We start from the raw sequence: 16,534 nt of genomic DNA, 5'->3' as shown, positions 1-16,534 counted from the left end.
CAACCACTGACTATTCTTTCCTGTATGGGGAAAGAATACCCATACCCCTGTCTCTGTTGGGATAAATCCTACTCACTCTTCAAGGTCTACCTCCAATGTCAAGATCTTTGTGGAAATATTCTTCATCTTTCCCAACTGGATTTTCCTCTCCCTACTGGAGTAATAATACAAATATCTATTGTGTAGTGAGTGCATCTTATTTGCCTGTGGCTAGGCACTTTATATGCATTAGCTAACAAAATCTTCTCCTAGAAGGTTCTACTGCATTGTCCAAATGAAGAATCCCAGGCTCAAAAGAGCCTCTTCAGGTAACCCAGACAATAATTGAAAGAGCAGAGATTTAATTGGACTACTGGACTCCACAGCTCAGACTAAAATGGTATTATACATTGTTATAGACTGAATTGCGTCTCACCTAAAATTCATATATTAAAAACTCAACCTCCAGTATCTCAGAATGTAACATTATTTGGAGATGAGGTCTTTAAAGGTAGATAAAGTTAAAAAGAGGCCATGAGGGTGGGGTGCCAATTCATTATGACTGGTGTCCTTAAGAGAAGATCAGAGAACCTGGGGTGCTTGTGCACAGAGGGATGCCTACGTGAAGAGGGAGCAAGAAAAGAGAAGCCTTGGTAAAAACCAACTCATTGAGCCCCTTGATCTTAGACTTCCAGCCTCTAGAACTTGGAAGAAATTAATTTTTGTGATTTAAGCTACCCAGTATATGATATTTTGTTATGGCAGTTCTAGCAAACACACATTTTAGACCTTTCTCACTGCATTTACCATATTGTGACTTCTAGGCACAGACTGTGGATTTCTGAATGATGAAAATGGGTGTATAGGTCTTTATATCAATCACAGCTCCATAATATCACCTAATGGCAGAAAGTGAAGAGGAACTAAAGAACCTCTTGATAAAGGTGAAAGAGGAGAGTGAAAAAGCTGCCTTAAAACTCGACATTCAAAAAACTAAGATCATGGCATCCAGTCCCATCACTTTATGGTAAATTGATGGGGAAAAATGGAAACAGTGGCAAACTTCATTTTCTTGGGCTCCAAAATCACTGCAGACAGTGACTGCAGCCTTGAAATTAAAAGACATTTGCTCCTTGGAAGAAAAGCTGTGACAAACCTAGACAGCATATCAAAAAGCAGAGACATCACTTTGCTGACAAGGTCTGTATAGTGAAAGCTATGGTTTTTTCAGTGGTCATGTACAGATGTGAGAGCTGGACCATAAAGAAGGCTGAGCATCAAAGAATTGAAGCTTTTGAACTGTGGTGCTGGAGAAGATTCTTGAGTGTCCATTTGTACAGAAAGGAGATAAAATCAGTCAATCCTAAAGGAAATCAACCCTGAATATTCATTGGAAGGACTGTTGCTGAAGCTGAAGCTCCAATACTTTGGCCACCTGATGTGAAGAACTAACTCACTGGAAAAGACCCTGAATGAGGGCAGGAGGAGAAGTGGATGACAGAGGATGAGATGGTTGGATGGCATCACTGACTCAATAGACATGAGTTTGAGGAAACTCCAGGAGATAGTGAACAAAAGGGAAGCTTGGTGTGCTGCAGTCCACAGGGTCGCAAAGAGTCAGACATGGCTTGGTGACAGAACAAAGTACGTAATAGGTACTGAAAAAATTTTTTGAGATAAATTTATTTGTATTAAAATTCTAGGTTCAATAATGATGCAAGATGCTATACTATTCCTTAAGTATCTTACCTGATGCAAATTCTAAAAAATGCATAGCTTCCAAACGGAACAGATGAAAACTCATGCTGTTCATTTATTCATTCAGTGATCATTTAGTCATCAAATAATTGTTAAGCACTTAGTATGTACCATGAAGCAGTGAATTAACAGGCAAAATCCCTTTTCTCAAGGAACTTATACTTCAGTAAGGAGAGCCAGGTGACCACATATAACCATACAATATGTCAGTTGGTGATAAGGCCAAGCATACACACAAGGCAGAAAATGGGATTTTGCAAGACAGGAGGATAATCGAAACTTTTATGGGATCTTTGTGCTGAACTTCAATAGGCACTTAAACCTAGTGATAAAATATATTTCTCTTACCCTCAAGGAGCTTATGCTCAGTTGAGAAGACAGACAAATGAAAAGGTAATTATGCTACAGTGTAAAAAAATATAATACCTGAAGAAAACATAAACCACTTCACGGGAATGGAGTGGCTCCAAAATTTTTTAGTACACTTATACAGTAGGAATGAAACATAACGTTAGTTTTCTTTAAGTTTTCAATTCATATTTTATTATTTCTATGTATTTACCATTTCCTTTGGAAAATTATTACCAATTCATTCTCATTTAATTTAGTATTAGCTAATGCAATAGATGCTGTTCTAGAAAATTTTTATGGCTATCCATGGAGAGTGAGTGCTTCATGTAACAAGACAGACTATCCACCAGGCAGCAGCTGTGGGCAGCCACATGAAGCACTGTTGCTCCATCTTTGGGGGCTATGTTTGCTCTGCCACTAGGAATTACTCATGTTAATTACCTTGTAGTTAACAGTGTCAAGGAATTCATGAAATTATTCTTCTTGCACCCTCAAGGACTGTCACCCTCAAATGAGCATTTTAAATGGGGGCCCTCTTCACATGGAAAGGCTTGTCAGACCAACAGTCATGGAGAAGAGGAAAGCACAATCCGTGAGATGATGATTTGAATTCTCCCATTTATTCCACAGGGCTTCCCAGGTGGCTCAGTGGTAAAGAATCTGCCTACAATGCAGGAGACACCAGAGATATGGGTTTGATCCCTGCATCGGGAAGATCCCCTGGAGGAGGTAATGGCAACCCACTCCAGTATTTTTGCCTGGAGAATCCCATGGGCAGAGGAGCCTGGTTGGCTACAGTTCATAGGGTTGCAAAGAGTCAGACATGACTTAGCACACAAGCATTATTTATTCCACAAATGAGAGGAAGACAAGGGAAGACCCTCCAGCCCTTTCTTACATCCACAAACCTTAATCCTCATAGAAACATGAGGGCTGTAGACCTTAGTCTTAGCTTTCTCCCTACTTCAAGGACTATGGGAGTTGTGTATAGTTTTGAGGACTCACTCTAATCGAAATTAGATTTCATTTTTGTCTACATAAGCTGAGTACTATTCTGGTTTTAATGGGGGAGAAAGGGAAGAGAGAAGGAAGGCCTACAAATGGTCATCAAAAGTCCACATGCTTTCATCTCCTGCAGCCAGGAGTTCCTTCCTCTATTCCCTATACATTCACTTTTGTTCTTATCTCGAACCTTTTCCCAGAATAGGCTGCCGTAGTGAGGACCCTGAGGGCTTGCCATGCTCTGCTGTCTGCTAGGTTCACTAGAAATTTGTCCAGTGGTGAATCAATGGGTATCTTAAAAGAGACTTCACCGTATAAGCGCTGAGCGAGGTCACTGATCTCCTGAATCCTTTCTTCTTGCTGAGGCACTGAGGGTGTGATAAACTTTTTGAATTGCTGGTGGAGGATCTCCACTGCTTCCTTGGTCTTGCACTCTGTGGAATACTTTCCAACTCTTACAACTGTGGCGCTTGCATCTTCATACCAAAAGTGACACTAAATGAAAATGGGAGAAAGCACAGATTAAAGAGACACCATCCTCCCAAATCTCTTCATTTTGCCCACTGAAGTAATTAATGTGAACTCTTTTTAAGTCCTAAGAAATGAAACATCACAGCATAATCATATACTTTTGCAGTTGGAAATTAGAGTCAGATAAGAAAGTATGGAAATCAATTTGATTTGTCTGCTTTCTTAGATTTGTCTGAAATATAATTCCTAAGAGAAAAGTGTCAGACTTATAAGAACTTACATTCTAAAAAAAAGCATATGGCACTAAAAAGAATCCAAATATCAGCTAAAGGTAAGAAAAAGCTCAAACACAGAAAATCCAGCCTATTTAATTGAAATCATTAACAATATATGGATAAAGTATTGCCCAAATCACACTCCAACAAATAAATTCTTTTAGGAATAAGATTTAGTCTGTAGATGGAGGAAATATCATTTGAAGAATAGCATTTGACCTTTTCTTGATAGAAAATAGTCATATTTTCAAAGCAGAGGGGAGAATTGAGACAGTTTCTCACTAAAAATAAATAACTGTGATGAAAGAAATGTGTCTGACCAAGGCCAGAAGCACTTATGCTGAGTGAGAAATAGAAACACATGACTCTGTTAGGAGTTGGCTTTAAATAAGTGCCATAGAAGTACAGCAAACCTATACATCAGATATGGAAGAATGATCATTCCAATCCTCCTAATGTGGTGTTAAATCTAAAAGCTCTATTGCATTAGTGGGAAAGAGAGATGTTTTGTAACTCAGAATTATGGTCTACAAAAAATGCTCAAGATCTTCAAGTGTAGAGTTTCTTCACTATGAAGTGTGCAAATAATGACTTTAACTTGCCAATTGCATATAATTTATGTATACTTTGCCATTTATCCTCTTGATAAAAATGAAATAATACCAATAAGAATTTTTATACCTGAAAAATCCAATCAGCAATTTTCTTCCTAAACATTCTCAAATTCTGTGAAATAAGTCATTATTGATTTTTAGCAGATACTCAACAGTGAATATAATTAGCTCCATGATGATTAAACACCTTGAGTTGACGAGGTTTTGGAGAAATGAGAATTTCTCGTATGTTGCTGGTAAGAAGAGTTAAATTAGTAAAATCTTTCCAAAGAGCAACTGGACAATACAATCAAAACCGTGTAACATGATCCCTTTGGTACAGCAATTCTGCATTAGGAAATTATCCTAAGGATATAATCATGAAAAGCAGCAAGATGCACAAATTTAATGACAGTAATAGCTAATGCAGCGTTGTTCTAAGCAACAGAGAAATTTAAAAAATAATTACAATACAGATAACATGACAACAAGAAGAGAATACCTCTTCTATCAACTCCTGGAGATGCTCGGTCAGGTCCAAATTCTTCCTGTAATCTGTTACAACTTTGTCAAATTCATCTACATGCTTCTGCAAATCCCTCATGGCTTCCAAAAGGATATTCATGTTATTATTTGGATAATTTAAGAAAGAAGTTTTATTCTCAACTTTTTCCATTTTCCTTTTCAAAACCTGGGCAAAAAAAATTTTTTAATGACAGCCAGTTTTTATTTACTCAGCTAGTTAATAATTAAATACTGAGGAAAAAACTTTGAAAATTTTTTATAGCATCCTTCATTTAATATGTTAAAATTATAATTATTAAAACACATTTTGGAAAGAATAGGTTTCCTTTCAGATAGTTTATTGATTCAGCATTCAGCAAATATAGAGAAAATTTACTCTACACCAGGATCTATTCCATAGTTTGAGAATGCTGATTGTTTAAAAAAGACAAAGACCATAAAATCAAATATTTTATTGTACTCAGCTCACTGTCTCCTGAGAAAGCAATCAAATTAGCCAGCATAAGCAATGATCAGGAAAGGTATTAGGGCCTGCAGGAACAGTGGAAGAAGCTCCTGATATAGGTGGGAGCAAGGAAAGAAAAAGGGATGTATAGGAGGTGTGTGTGTGTGTATTTGTGTGTGTGTAGCAGGGAGAATGGGAGCAATAAGGCTGGATAGGTTTGGCAGAGATCATTCTAGAGCTGCTTCAAGAGATAAATCAATAAATTATGTATTTTACTTGAAGCACCCAATTGTTAGAAAAACTAAAAACTATCTTTTCAGTTCTAATGGTATAAAAAAAGCCTAAGGGTTAGGCATTTAGAATTGAAATGCAAAATAATTTTGCAATAATTGTAGCATACACAGACACACACATATACAAGTATCTTCTCATTACCTGTAGTTTTTCAGCATATATATCCACTTGTTGAATTTGATATTTGAGAGCTTTTAGATTTCGAGCTTTTTCATTTTTCTTAGTGTAATTAAACTTCAAATTGTTGAATTTCTTTTTTATTTCCTTGAATGATTCTTTGAGCTACAGTTCAATAAAAAGAAACCGGTGATTTCCTTAAAATGAGAACATTGATATTCATTTGCAATAAATCAAGATATCTGTACTTCAAAATCTTCATAACCTTTGAAATGTATTCAAAGTGATTTTAAATAGAAAGCAAGTCTGCTAAGTGAATATATAATGTGAATTTAAACATATTCCCCAAGTATGCTGCTGCTGCTGCTAAGTTGCTTCAGTCATGTCTGACTCTGTGCGACCCCAGAGACGGCAGCCCACCAGGCTCTGCCGTCCCTGGGATTCTCCAGGCAAGAACACTGGAGTGGGTTGCCATTTCCTTCTCCAATGCATGAAAGTGAAAGTGAAAGTGAAGTTGCTCAGTCGTATCCGACCCTCAGCGACCCCATGGACCACAGCTCCTCCGTCCATAGGATTTTCCAGGCAAGAGTACTGGAGTGGGTGCCATTGCCTTCTCTGTTCCCCAAGTATAGGTAATTATAAATTGTTCTTAGTATTTTTTGATTTGTAATTTATAATTAGGATTACAGTTATACAACATTCTTTGGCCTTCAAACAAGAATGATGTTAATATGTGATAGATTTTTAACAACTCTAATTTTATTTGTATTTATCTGACATTATTTTACAACTCATTCTAGTCTCTCTGTGCTAATATTTGTCTCAGATCCTTCCATATTCCAGTGCTCTTACAGTTATCATGAATAAACTTATTAAGTCTCCCAGGAGGTGTTCATGTTGCAGATGTCAATGGTGTGTTAACATTTAGCCCAGCGAGGACATTAATGAGGTAGAAGAGGGGACCCAGTATGAGAGTCAGTAGGAAAAGGGCTGTATTTGTTCAAATCCAATTAAAAATCATTTTTCACGGACAGTTTCCAGAAGAGATTTACTTCTTAGAAATAAATCATTAACTTCAGAGAGCCTTCATAAATGGAATGTAAAGTGACAGTTGTTGCCCATGGTGGCGATGCTAACTTGTGCATGAACAGAGTGCGTGGCCATACACTGAAAACAGGGCATAGATGATGACTTTCTCAAAAACAAACAGTTCAGCTCTATCAGTGAAGCAAAATTCTAAGCAGTCTAGTTCAATTAACCACACTGCTTTCTGTGCCCTTCTGCAGATTCAAGAAGGATAAACACATTGACAGGAAACTCACTCTATAATGTCAGCAAAGAGGAGTACAGAGAAAATATAAAGCATCTCAGATTATATGGGAGCACTGAACAGCCAAGAATGAACAATGTCATGGTTGATAAATTTGAGCTATGACAAGAAGTCAGGAAACCATTAAACTTCTTTTCAATGACAGCAAGTAAATTATTTGGGAGGGAATAACAGTTGTGCACTTGCTGGATTTTAGGTTTAAAATGCAGAAAAACTATCTGCCCGGAGAAAACACTCATCTTTTCAATTCTTATTTCAAATTCTGCATATTATAAAGACAAAACCTTGATATTTAACACTTTCTGAAAACTGCTGCTGCTGCTAAGTCGCTTCAGTCGTGTCCGACTCTGTGCGACCCCATAGTCAGCAGCCCACCAGGCTCCTCTGTCCATGGGATTTTCCAGGCAAGAGTACTAGGGTGGGTTGCCATTGCCTTTTCCACTTTCTGAAAAGAACAATCGATAAAGCCCTAACTGCATACATGGAAATTATTATATTGATTCAGTTTTTGCATTTGCTCTACCTACACTTCATCAGTGTTGTTTATATGATAAATAAAAGTATTGAGCATTAGCTTTAAATTACAAGCACAGAGACCACATAAAATATTCCAATGGATAAATCAATAATATTATTAAGGAGTGGAAAGAATTATAACTTCAAAACTTGAAAATTATTCCTCCATTAGAACTCAGAAAAAATATTTAAAAGATAATATTTTTACTGATATGTTTTAGCTGATATGTTTACAAAATAAACAATTCATATTTAAATTTTTTGACAGTGGATGTATTAAAATGTGTGTGTTTGACATTAGTGGGAAACCACAAATGAGGACAATTTTATGAGGTTAAGATATGAAGACATAGTAGTACAACAATGTGAATGCCCTAAAATCACTTATGAATGAATGAATGAATGAAGTCGCTCAGTCGTGTCCAACTCTTTGCGACCCCGTGGACTGTAGCCTATCAGGCTCCTCTGTCCATGGGATTTTCCAGGCAATAGTACTGGAGTGGATTGCCATTTCCTTCTACAGCAGATCACTTATATGTACTCCTAAAAGGGTTAAGATGGTAAACTTTATGTTATGTGTCATTCACTACAGTTAAAAACACAATTTTTATTTTAAATAACAATAAATAAAGTAAAATAAAAAGAAAGGAAAAATATGTACAGTCACTAACATGTATCCATTGGAAAACAAAATTTTATATTCTTTTTTTCCCGATGACTGTACCATAACATATATTATAAACTTCAGTCTGGACAAAGGAAGAGGGACTCTGTTATCAACCTGATAACCACTGAGTTATGCCCACTTGTTTAAATGGGAAAAAAATCAACATCTATTTGAAAACTATGTGATAAATGAAGAAAGGCTGGGCCTTAACCTTTTAATTCTAAGTGATGACATTTAAAGTTTACCTTGGATTAAGACATTTGTGGCTGATAAATGATAAGTGTAATTTTATTTCTGTTTGCCTCAGAATGTATGTACTTTCACTGAAGATGACTTACAAGGCCAAAGAATGTTCATGGTGCTATGGGTATGTGAAACAGGATCAGTTTCTTTCTGACTTATGATCTCCTTTGACAAACTTGCTGGCACTTCTCTCTTTTGGTCCCACTGGAAATCCACTTAAATCCTGCACCTTTCCCAGCTCAAATTCAGGACTATTGCAGATACAAGTTGAAGGCAGCAAGCATGAATTACCTTCAGCAACCAGATTTTCAGAAAAAATCTAGCCATGTCTAATTTTCTTACCTGCGCATTCTAATATGAAAACTTAACTTCCCATCCAATATCCATATAACTTGTTTATATGTATTAAAAAAAAAAAAACAGTGCCATGGTTGCTCGGCTATGGTATCATTGTTCATGCATATAGCTGTTTTAAACTTTATTAGGTGATCAGCAAGGGGAATGGTGGAGATGGCCAAGACAACTGCTCAACCAGAGCACAGAAAGAAGGAAAACCACCCAAACCTTGGCAAGGATAAGTTTACCCTATTCAAAATCTTTAAATGTTTTTATAATTTGTATTGATAAAAATTTCTGAAAGTCTTAAGAAAATCAGGAGAAAGATACTTTTGCAAATGCACAGTGTGATTTTCCTATCTTTCCACTTGTTCAGCTCCTCCATAGTTGCTGTGGAATATAGCTGTAATTAGAAAAAAAATCATTGAGACTTAAAACTGCAGTTCTTTTGAAACTAACATAATGAGCATCTTCACCAAATTTCCCAGGGAGCAGTAAACTTCTCTCAGGGTTAGACATAAATAAAACTTCTTAGGGAAGAAGCAAAGGGGAACAAAATGGGTAACAAAGAGGCTGGCTTGCTATTTTAGTCTTGACGAAGCTGGCTGAGGCAACTTTGGCACAAGGATGCATTATTTGTGAGACTGTTGTTGGCAAGGCCAATTTACATGTGTGACATGGGACATTTTAAAACTAAGACAATGTCTTTAAAATAAAAGGCTTTCATTAGAACTATGGCACATGATTGGCCAGAAGCAAAAATACAAAACAAGTAGTCCATTTCTCTTAATGTCCATTTCATGAGCTTTATTTTTTGCCCACCATTTTGCCTACTCCAGAAAAAGAAAAAAAAAAGGTTTTCTGATGCTCATTCTCAGTAACAGAAAGAAGGCTATAATGTTATAACACCCCAGGGATGCTTCATTTGAAATGAAGTGGCCCCAAACTCCTAATTTAACCTGAGTGACTTGCTACAATTATTAATGGTAACTTTAGCTTTAGTTCTGGAGAGACTTCAGGACCAGACTTTCTTGGCCTCCTCCTGTTCAGCAACCACATGACTGTCTTCCTGCGCTTATGACCAGTCTTATAGAAGCAGAAAGTGGGGCAGCTTGGAAAGAGAAAACAATTGCTTCATTTTAAATTGCAGGTGGCAGCATATCTCAGTAATAGCTATTCATCCACTCTGCAAGTTTTGTGTGTTCACAATATATTTACATTTTATTTTCTGAACACGATAACCATGATTTGAAAAGTTCAGCTTTTTATCTTCTATGGTAAGAAGAGTAATTTTGCAGCTGTTAAACACCAAACTCCAACAGATTTTAACCCAATGGAATGGACATTTCAAAACAAATTATAGTCTTTTCTATCCTCTTATAAATACTAACTAAATGGACTCACACTGGGGCCTAGTGATGAGCAGTTGTGATTGTGAAGGCCCTTGGGCTTTAAGTTGCCCTAAACTATTAGTTTCCTAAGGACTGTTGTGTTCTATGGCTTGGCAGACAGTAGTCACATAGTAATATTAGTTGAATGATGATAATTTAGCTTTTCCTTATAATGATGAATTAAGATCATCAAACTGAAAAATAGTAATTAACTGCACTATTCCATAGTGCTGCCTCATCTATGCCCTCTTTTTCTGTTTCCTTTCCTGCCAGTTGGTGGCTGTCCATAGTCATTTGTCAAAAGCAAAAACCATACAATGTCAGAGGGTTTCCCTGGTGGCTCAGTGGTAATAAGAACCCGCCTGCCAATGGAGGAGATGTGGGTTTGATCCCTGGCTCAGGAAGATCGCCTGAAGAAGGAAAGAGCACCCCACTCTAGTATTCTTGCCTGGGAAATCCCATGGACAGAGAACGCTGGTGGGCTACAGACCATAGGGACACACAGAGTCCGACATGACTTAGCAACTAAACAACAACAATGCAAGGAAAGGAGAACACCAAGGCTGTGTATTGTCACCATGCTTATTTAACTTATATGCAGAGTTCGGTTCAATTCAGTTCAGTCGCTCAGTCGTGTCCGACTCTGCGACCCCATGAACCACAATATGCCAGGCCTCCCTGTCCATCACCAACTCCCAGAGTTTACCCACACTCACGTCCATTGAGTTGGTGATGCCATCTAACCATCTCATCCTCTGTCGTTCCCTTATACTCCTGCCTTCAATCTTTCCCAACATCAGGGTTTTTCCAAATGAGTCGGCTCTTCGCATCAGGTGGCCAAAATATTGGAGTTTCAGGTTCAACATCAGTCCTTCCAATGAACAACCAGGACTGAGTTCCTTTAGGATGGACTGGTACATCTCATGATGTACTCTGCATATAAGTTAAATAAGCAGGGTGACAATATACAGCCCTGACATACTCCTTTTCCTATTTGGAACCAGTCTGTTGTTCCATGTTCAGTTCTAACTGTTGCTTCCTGACCTGCATACATACAGGTTTCTCAAAAGGCAGGTCAGGCAGGTCAGATGTATGCAGAGTATATCACGAGAAATGCTGGGCTGGATGAAGCACAAGCTGGAATCAAGATTGCTGGGAGAAATATCAATAACCTCAGATATGCAGATGATACCACCCTTATGGCAGAAAGCAAAGAAGAACTAAAGAGCCTCTTGATGAAAGTGAAAGAGGAGAGTGAAAAAGTTGGCATAAAGCTCAACATTCAGAAAACTAAGATCTTGGCATCTGGTCCCATCACTTCATGGCAAATAGATGGGAAACAGTGTCAGACTTTATTTTTCTGGGCTCCAAAATCATGGCAGATGGTGATTTCAGCCATGAAATTAAAAGACACTTACTCCTTGGCAGGAAAGTTATGACCAACCTAGACAGCATATTAAAAAGCAGAGACATTACTTTGCCAACAAAGGTCGATCTAGTCAAGGTTATGGTTTGACCAGTAGTCATGTATGGATATGAGAGCTGGACTATAAAGAAAGCTGAGCACCAGGGAATTGATGCTTTTGAACTGTGGTGTTGGAGAAGACTCTTGAGAGTCCTTTGGATTGCAAGGAGACCCAACAAGTCCATCTTAAAGAAGATCAGTCCTGAATATTCATTGGAAGGACTGATGTTGAAGCTGAAACTCCAGTACTTTGGCCACCTGATGCGAAGAGCTGACTCATTTGAAAAGACCCTGATGCTGGGAAAGATTGAAGGGGGGAGGAGAAGGGGACGACAGAGGATGAGATGGTTGGATGGCATCACTGACTCAGTAGACATGAGTTTGGGTGAACTCTGTGAGTTGGTGATGGACAGGGAGGCCTGGCATGCTGCAGTCCATGGAGTAGCAAAGAGTCAGACACAACTGAGCGACTGAACTGAACTGAGTGTTATTCATTGTGTATGTATCTATGGCAGCAGCATTCCTGTATTCTAACTTATTGCTGCTAATGTGCCTTATCTCCTTGGAACTAAATGACAGAAGAATAAAAGAATCTGTGTTACTGGAACAGGAAACTATGACATATGGAATACATACAAACATACATACATATATATTAATATATATGTGTGTGTATATATATATATATTCCATTTCTTTCCTGATGGGTAAGATGTTGGTTCAGTGTAAAAACTTCAGGCTGAAGTAACATAATTATATGAAAACTTCTGTTTGCAAAATTTACTTTGAGAAAATGAATACCAACCCAATTCTGTCATTACTCTTCTTCTCTGCAGGGTAATTGTTTGTGACCCATAATGAGATTCCAGTGACAAATTTCCATTAACATAATGTAAATGTAAAGGAAATTTTTTGGTCAGGTTGCAAGAAGAAAACATGCTTAATATTAAGTTATTAAATTTCTAGAGAAGTGTAAAGAATAAGGAACTGATGATGTTCTGTCATGTAATAAGGCAAAGAACATCTATAATGCTTTGTGTATTAACAACTTATTTATACTGCCAGGCAAGAAAATGTATAGTGAGATTTAACATTCATGCATACCAATATATCTTTGTGTGAAATGAGTGGAAAAAACCTCCACAAAATCTGGCAGTATGAAGGTTGTGTTTTTTAGTAGACAGTTCAAAGTCAGTGAACCTTCAAGAAGCACTTTAAATGCATTGGAAGCAAAATACTGAGTTTCAAAATTAACTCAAAAAATCAAATGCTTGGCCTACTTCTCTGATGGGGTACCTGACTATATTTTTTATGTAAAAAAAATTATTGTAATATATTGATTTATGGTAAATCATTTGCCTGTGGTGCAGGAGACCTGGGTTTGATCCCTGGGTTGGGAAGGTCCCCTGGAGAAGGAAATGGCAACCCACTCCAGTACTCTTACCTGGAAAATTCCATGGACTGTGGAGCCTGGTAGGCTACAGTCCATGGGGTTGCAAAGAGTCAGACACAACTGAGCGACTTCATTTTCACCTTCACTTTTCACTAAATAATATTACTACTAATAATGAAAAATTTTAAGTATCAAATATTATTACAGCTCAGAGTTTGGTTCTGACATTCACAATACAAACTAAGCCACACATATCCTTATTTTGCTAATTAATATCTCCAATAGGCACAACAAAATCCAGGTTATGCAGTCTTTGTGGTGCTGCAAAGACTATAAAGTGCCTCATTTCAGCAGCTGAGGAAGGTTTCTTCCTACAGGTGACTAATGAAGAAGTGGTCAACCACAGAGTCTTCAAAAAATAAGAAATTCTGTACCATCTGAAAGCAGTTCTTGTGGGTGTCTTTATTTTTCAAAGCACTCTTTAAGATTAAAGGGAAACAGATGAATTCTTAGAAAAGTATATCCTTCCAAAACTGAACCAGGAAGAAATAGAAAATCTTAACAGACCAATCACAAGCATGGAAATAGAAGCTGCAATCAAAAATCTTCCAACAAACAAAAGCCCAGGACCAGATGTCTTCACAGGTGAACTCTACCAAAAATTTAGAGAAGAGTCAACACCTATCCTACTCAAACTCTCCCAGAAAATTGCAGAGGAAGGTAAATTCCCAAAATCATTCTATGAGGCCACTATCACCCCAATACCAAAACCAAACAAGGAATTCACACAAAAAAGAAAACTACAGGCCAATATCACTGATGAACATAGATACAAAAATCCTCAACAAAATTCTAGCAAACAGAATCCAATAACATATAAAAATGATCATATATCATGACCAAGTGGACTTTATCCCAGGAATGCAAGGATTCTTCAATATTCACAAATCAATCTAGGGGATACACCATGTTAACAAACTGAAAGATAAAAACTACATGATTACCTCCATAGATGCAGGCCTTTGAAAAATTCAACACCCATTTATAATGAAAACTCTCCAGAAAGCAGGCATAGAAGGAATATACCTCAACATAATAAAAGCCATATATGATAAACTCACAGCAAACACTATCCTCAAGTGTAAAAAATTGAGAGCATTTCCCCTAAAGTCAGGAACAAGACAAGGGTGCCCACTGTCACCATTACTATTCAACATAGTTTTGGAAGTGTTAGCCACAGCAATCAGAGAAGAAAAAGAAATAAAAGGAATCTGGATTGGAAAAGAAGAAGTAAAACTCTCACTGTTTGCTGATGACATGATCCTCTACATAGAAAACCCTAAAGACACCAGAAAACTACTAGAGCTAATCAGTGAATATAGTAAAGTTGCAGGATCTAAAATTAATACACAGAAATCCCTTGTATCCCTATATACTAACAATGAGAAAACAAAAAGAGAAATTAAGGAAACAATCCCATTCATCATTGCATTGCAATGAAAAGAATAAAATACTTAGGAATAAAATTTTACCTAAAGAAACAAAAGACCTATACATAGAAAATGATAAAACACTGATGAAAGAAATCAATGATGACACAAATAGATGGAGAAATATACCATGTTCATGGGTTGGAAGAATTAATATAGTGAAAATGAATATACTGCCCAAAGCAATCCATAGATTCAATGCAATCCCTATCAAGCTACCATTGATATTTTTCACAGAACTAGGAAAAATAACTTCACAATTTGTATGGAAACACAAAGAAACCTTGAATAGCCAAAGCAATCTTGAGAAAGAAGAATGGAACTGGAGGAATCAATCTGCCTGACTTCAGACTATAGTACAAAGCTACAGTCATCAAGGCAGTATGGCACTGGCACAAGACAGAAATATAGATCAAGAGAACAAAATAGAAAGCCCAGAGATAAATCCATGCACCTATGGACACCTTATCTTTGACAAAGGAGACAAAAATACACAATGGAGAAAAGACAATCTCTTTAACAAGTGGTGCTGGGAAAATTGGTCAACCACCTGTACAAGAATGAAACTAGAACACTTTCTAACACCATACACAAAACTAAACTCAAAATGTATTAAAGATCTAAATTTAATACCAGACACAATTAAACTCCTAGAGGAAAACAGTCAGAACACTCTCTGACATAAATCACAGCAAGACCCTCTATGACCCAGCTCCCAGAGTAAGTGAAAATAAAAGCAAAAATAAATGGGACCTAATTAAACTTAAAAGCTTTTGCACAGTGAAGGAAACTAAAAGCAAGGTGAAAAGACAGACTTCAGAATGGGAGAAAATAATATCAAATGAAGCAATTGACAAATAATTAATCTTAAAAATATACAAGCAGCTCATGCAGCTCAATACCAGAAAAATAAATGACCCAATCAAAAAAAAAAAAAAAAAAAGGCCAAAGAACTAATTTCTCCAAAAAACACATACAGATGGCTAATAAATCACATGAAAAGATGATCAACATCACTCATTATCAGAGAAGTCGAGTTGCTCAGTCGTGTCTGACTCTTTGCTACCCAATGGACTGTAGCTTACAAGGCTCCTCTGTCCATGGAATTTTCCAGGCAAGAGTACTGGAGTGGGTTGCGATTTCATCCTCCAGGAGATCTTCCCCACCCAGGGATTGAACCCAGGTCTCCTGCATTGCAGGCAGACACTTTACCATTTGAGCCACCAGGGAAGAGATAATGCAAATCAAAACCAAAATGAGGTACCATCTCAGACCAGTCTACACACAATAAATGCTGGAGAGGGTGTGGAGAAAAGGGAACCCTCTGACACTGTTGGTGAAAGTGAAGTCGCTCAGTCGTATCTGGCTGTTTGCAACCCGTGGACTGTAGCCCACCAAGCCTTTCCATCCATGGGATTCTCTAGGCAAGAATACTAGAGTGGGTTGCCATTTCCTTCACCAGTTGGTAGGAATGCAAACTAGTACAGCCACTACGGAGATTTCTTTAAAAACTGGAAATAGAACTGCCATATGACCCAACAATCCCACTGCTGGGCATATGCACAAAGGAAACCAGAATTGAAAAAGACACGTGTACCCCAGTGTTAATTGCAGCACTGTTTACAATAGCCAGGACATGGAAGCAACCTAGATGTCCATTGACAGAAGAACGGATAAAAAAGTTGTGGTACATATACACAATGGAATATTACTCAGCTATTAAAAAGAATGCATTTGAGTCAGTTCTAATGAGGTAGATGAAACTGGAGCCTATTATACAGAGTGAAGTAAGCCAGAAAGAAAAACACCAATACAGTATGCTGCTTCTGCTGCTGCTAAGTCGCTTCAGTTGTGTCCAATTCTGTGCGACCTCATAGATGGCAGCCCACCAGG

The 16,534-nt window shown here is 37.5% G+C and overlaps 1 protein-coding gene across 1 annotated transcript in view; it reads right to left on the bottom strand.

Annotated features, from left to right (window-relative positions):
- The window catches only part of CCDC141 (coiled-coil domain containing 141), a 232,374-nt gene that overhangs the window by 18,625 nt on the left and 197,215 nt on the right, over positions 1 to 16,534 (bottom strand). The window contains exons 18-20 of the mRNA XM_068969187.1: positions 5,835 to 5,975; positions 4,932 to 5,120; positions 3,402 to 3,585 (exon numbers count right to left, since the gene is read on the bottom strand). Coding sequence (XP_068825288.1) covers positions 3,402 to 3,585; positions 4,932 to 5,120; positions 5,835 to 5,975 — 514 coding nt within the window. The remainder of the gene's footprint in view (positions 1 to 3,401; positions 3,586 to 4,931; positions 5,121 to 5,834; positions 5,976 to 16,534) is intronic.

Source organism: Capricornis sumatraensis, chromosome 3 (genome assembly GCF_032405125.1).
Source record: "Capricornis sumatraensis isolate serow.1 chromosome 3, serow.2, whole genome shotgun sequence".
NCBI lineage: Eukaryota > Metazoa > Chordata > Mammalia > Artiodactyla > Bovidae > Capricornis > Capricornis sumatraensis.
Note: the sequence above shows the minus strand (reverse complement) of the source record. Positions and strands in the feature narration are given on the sequence as shown.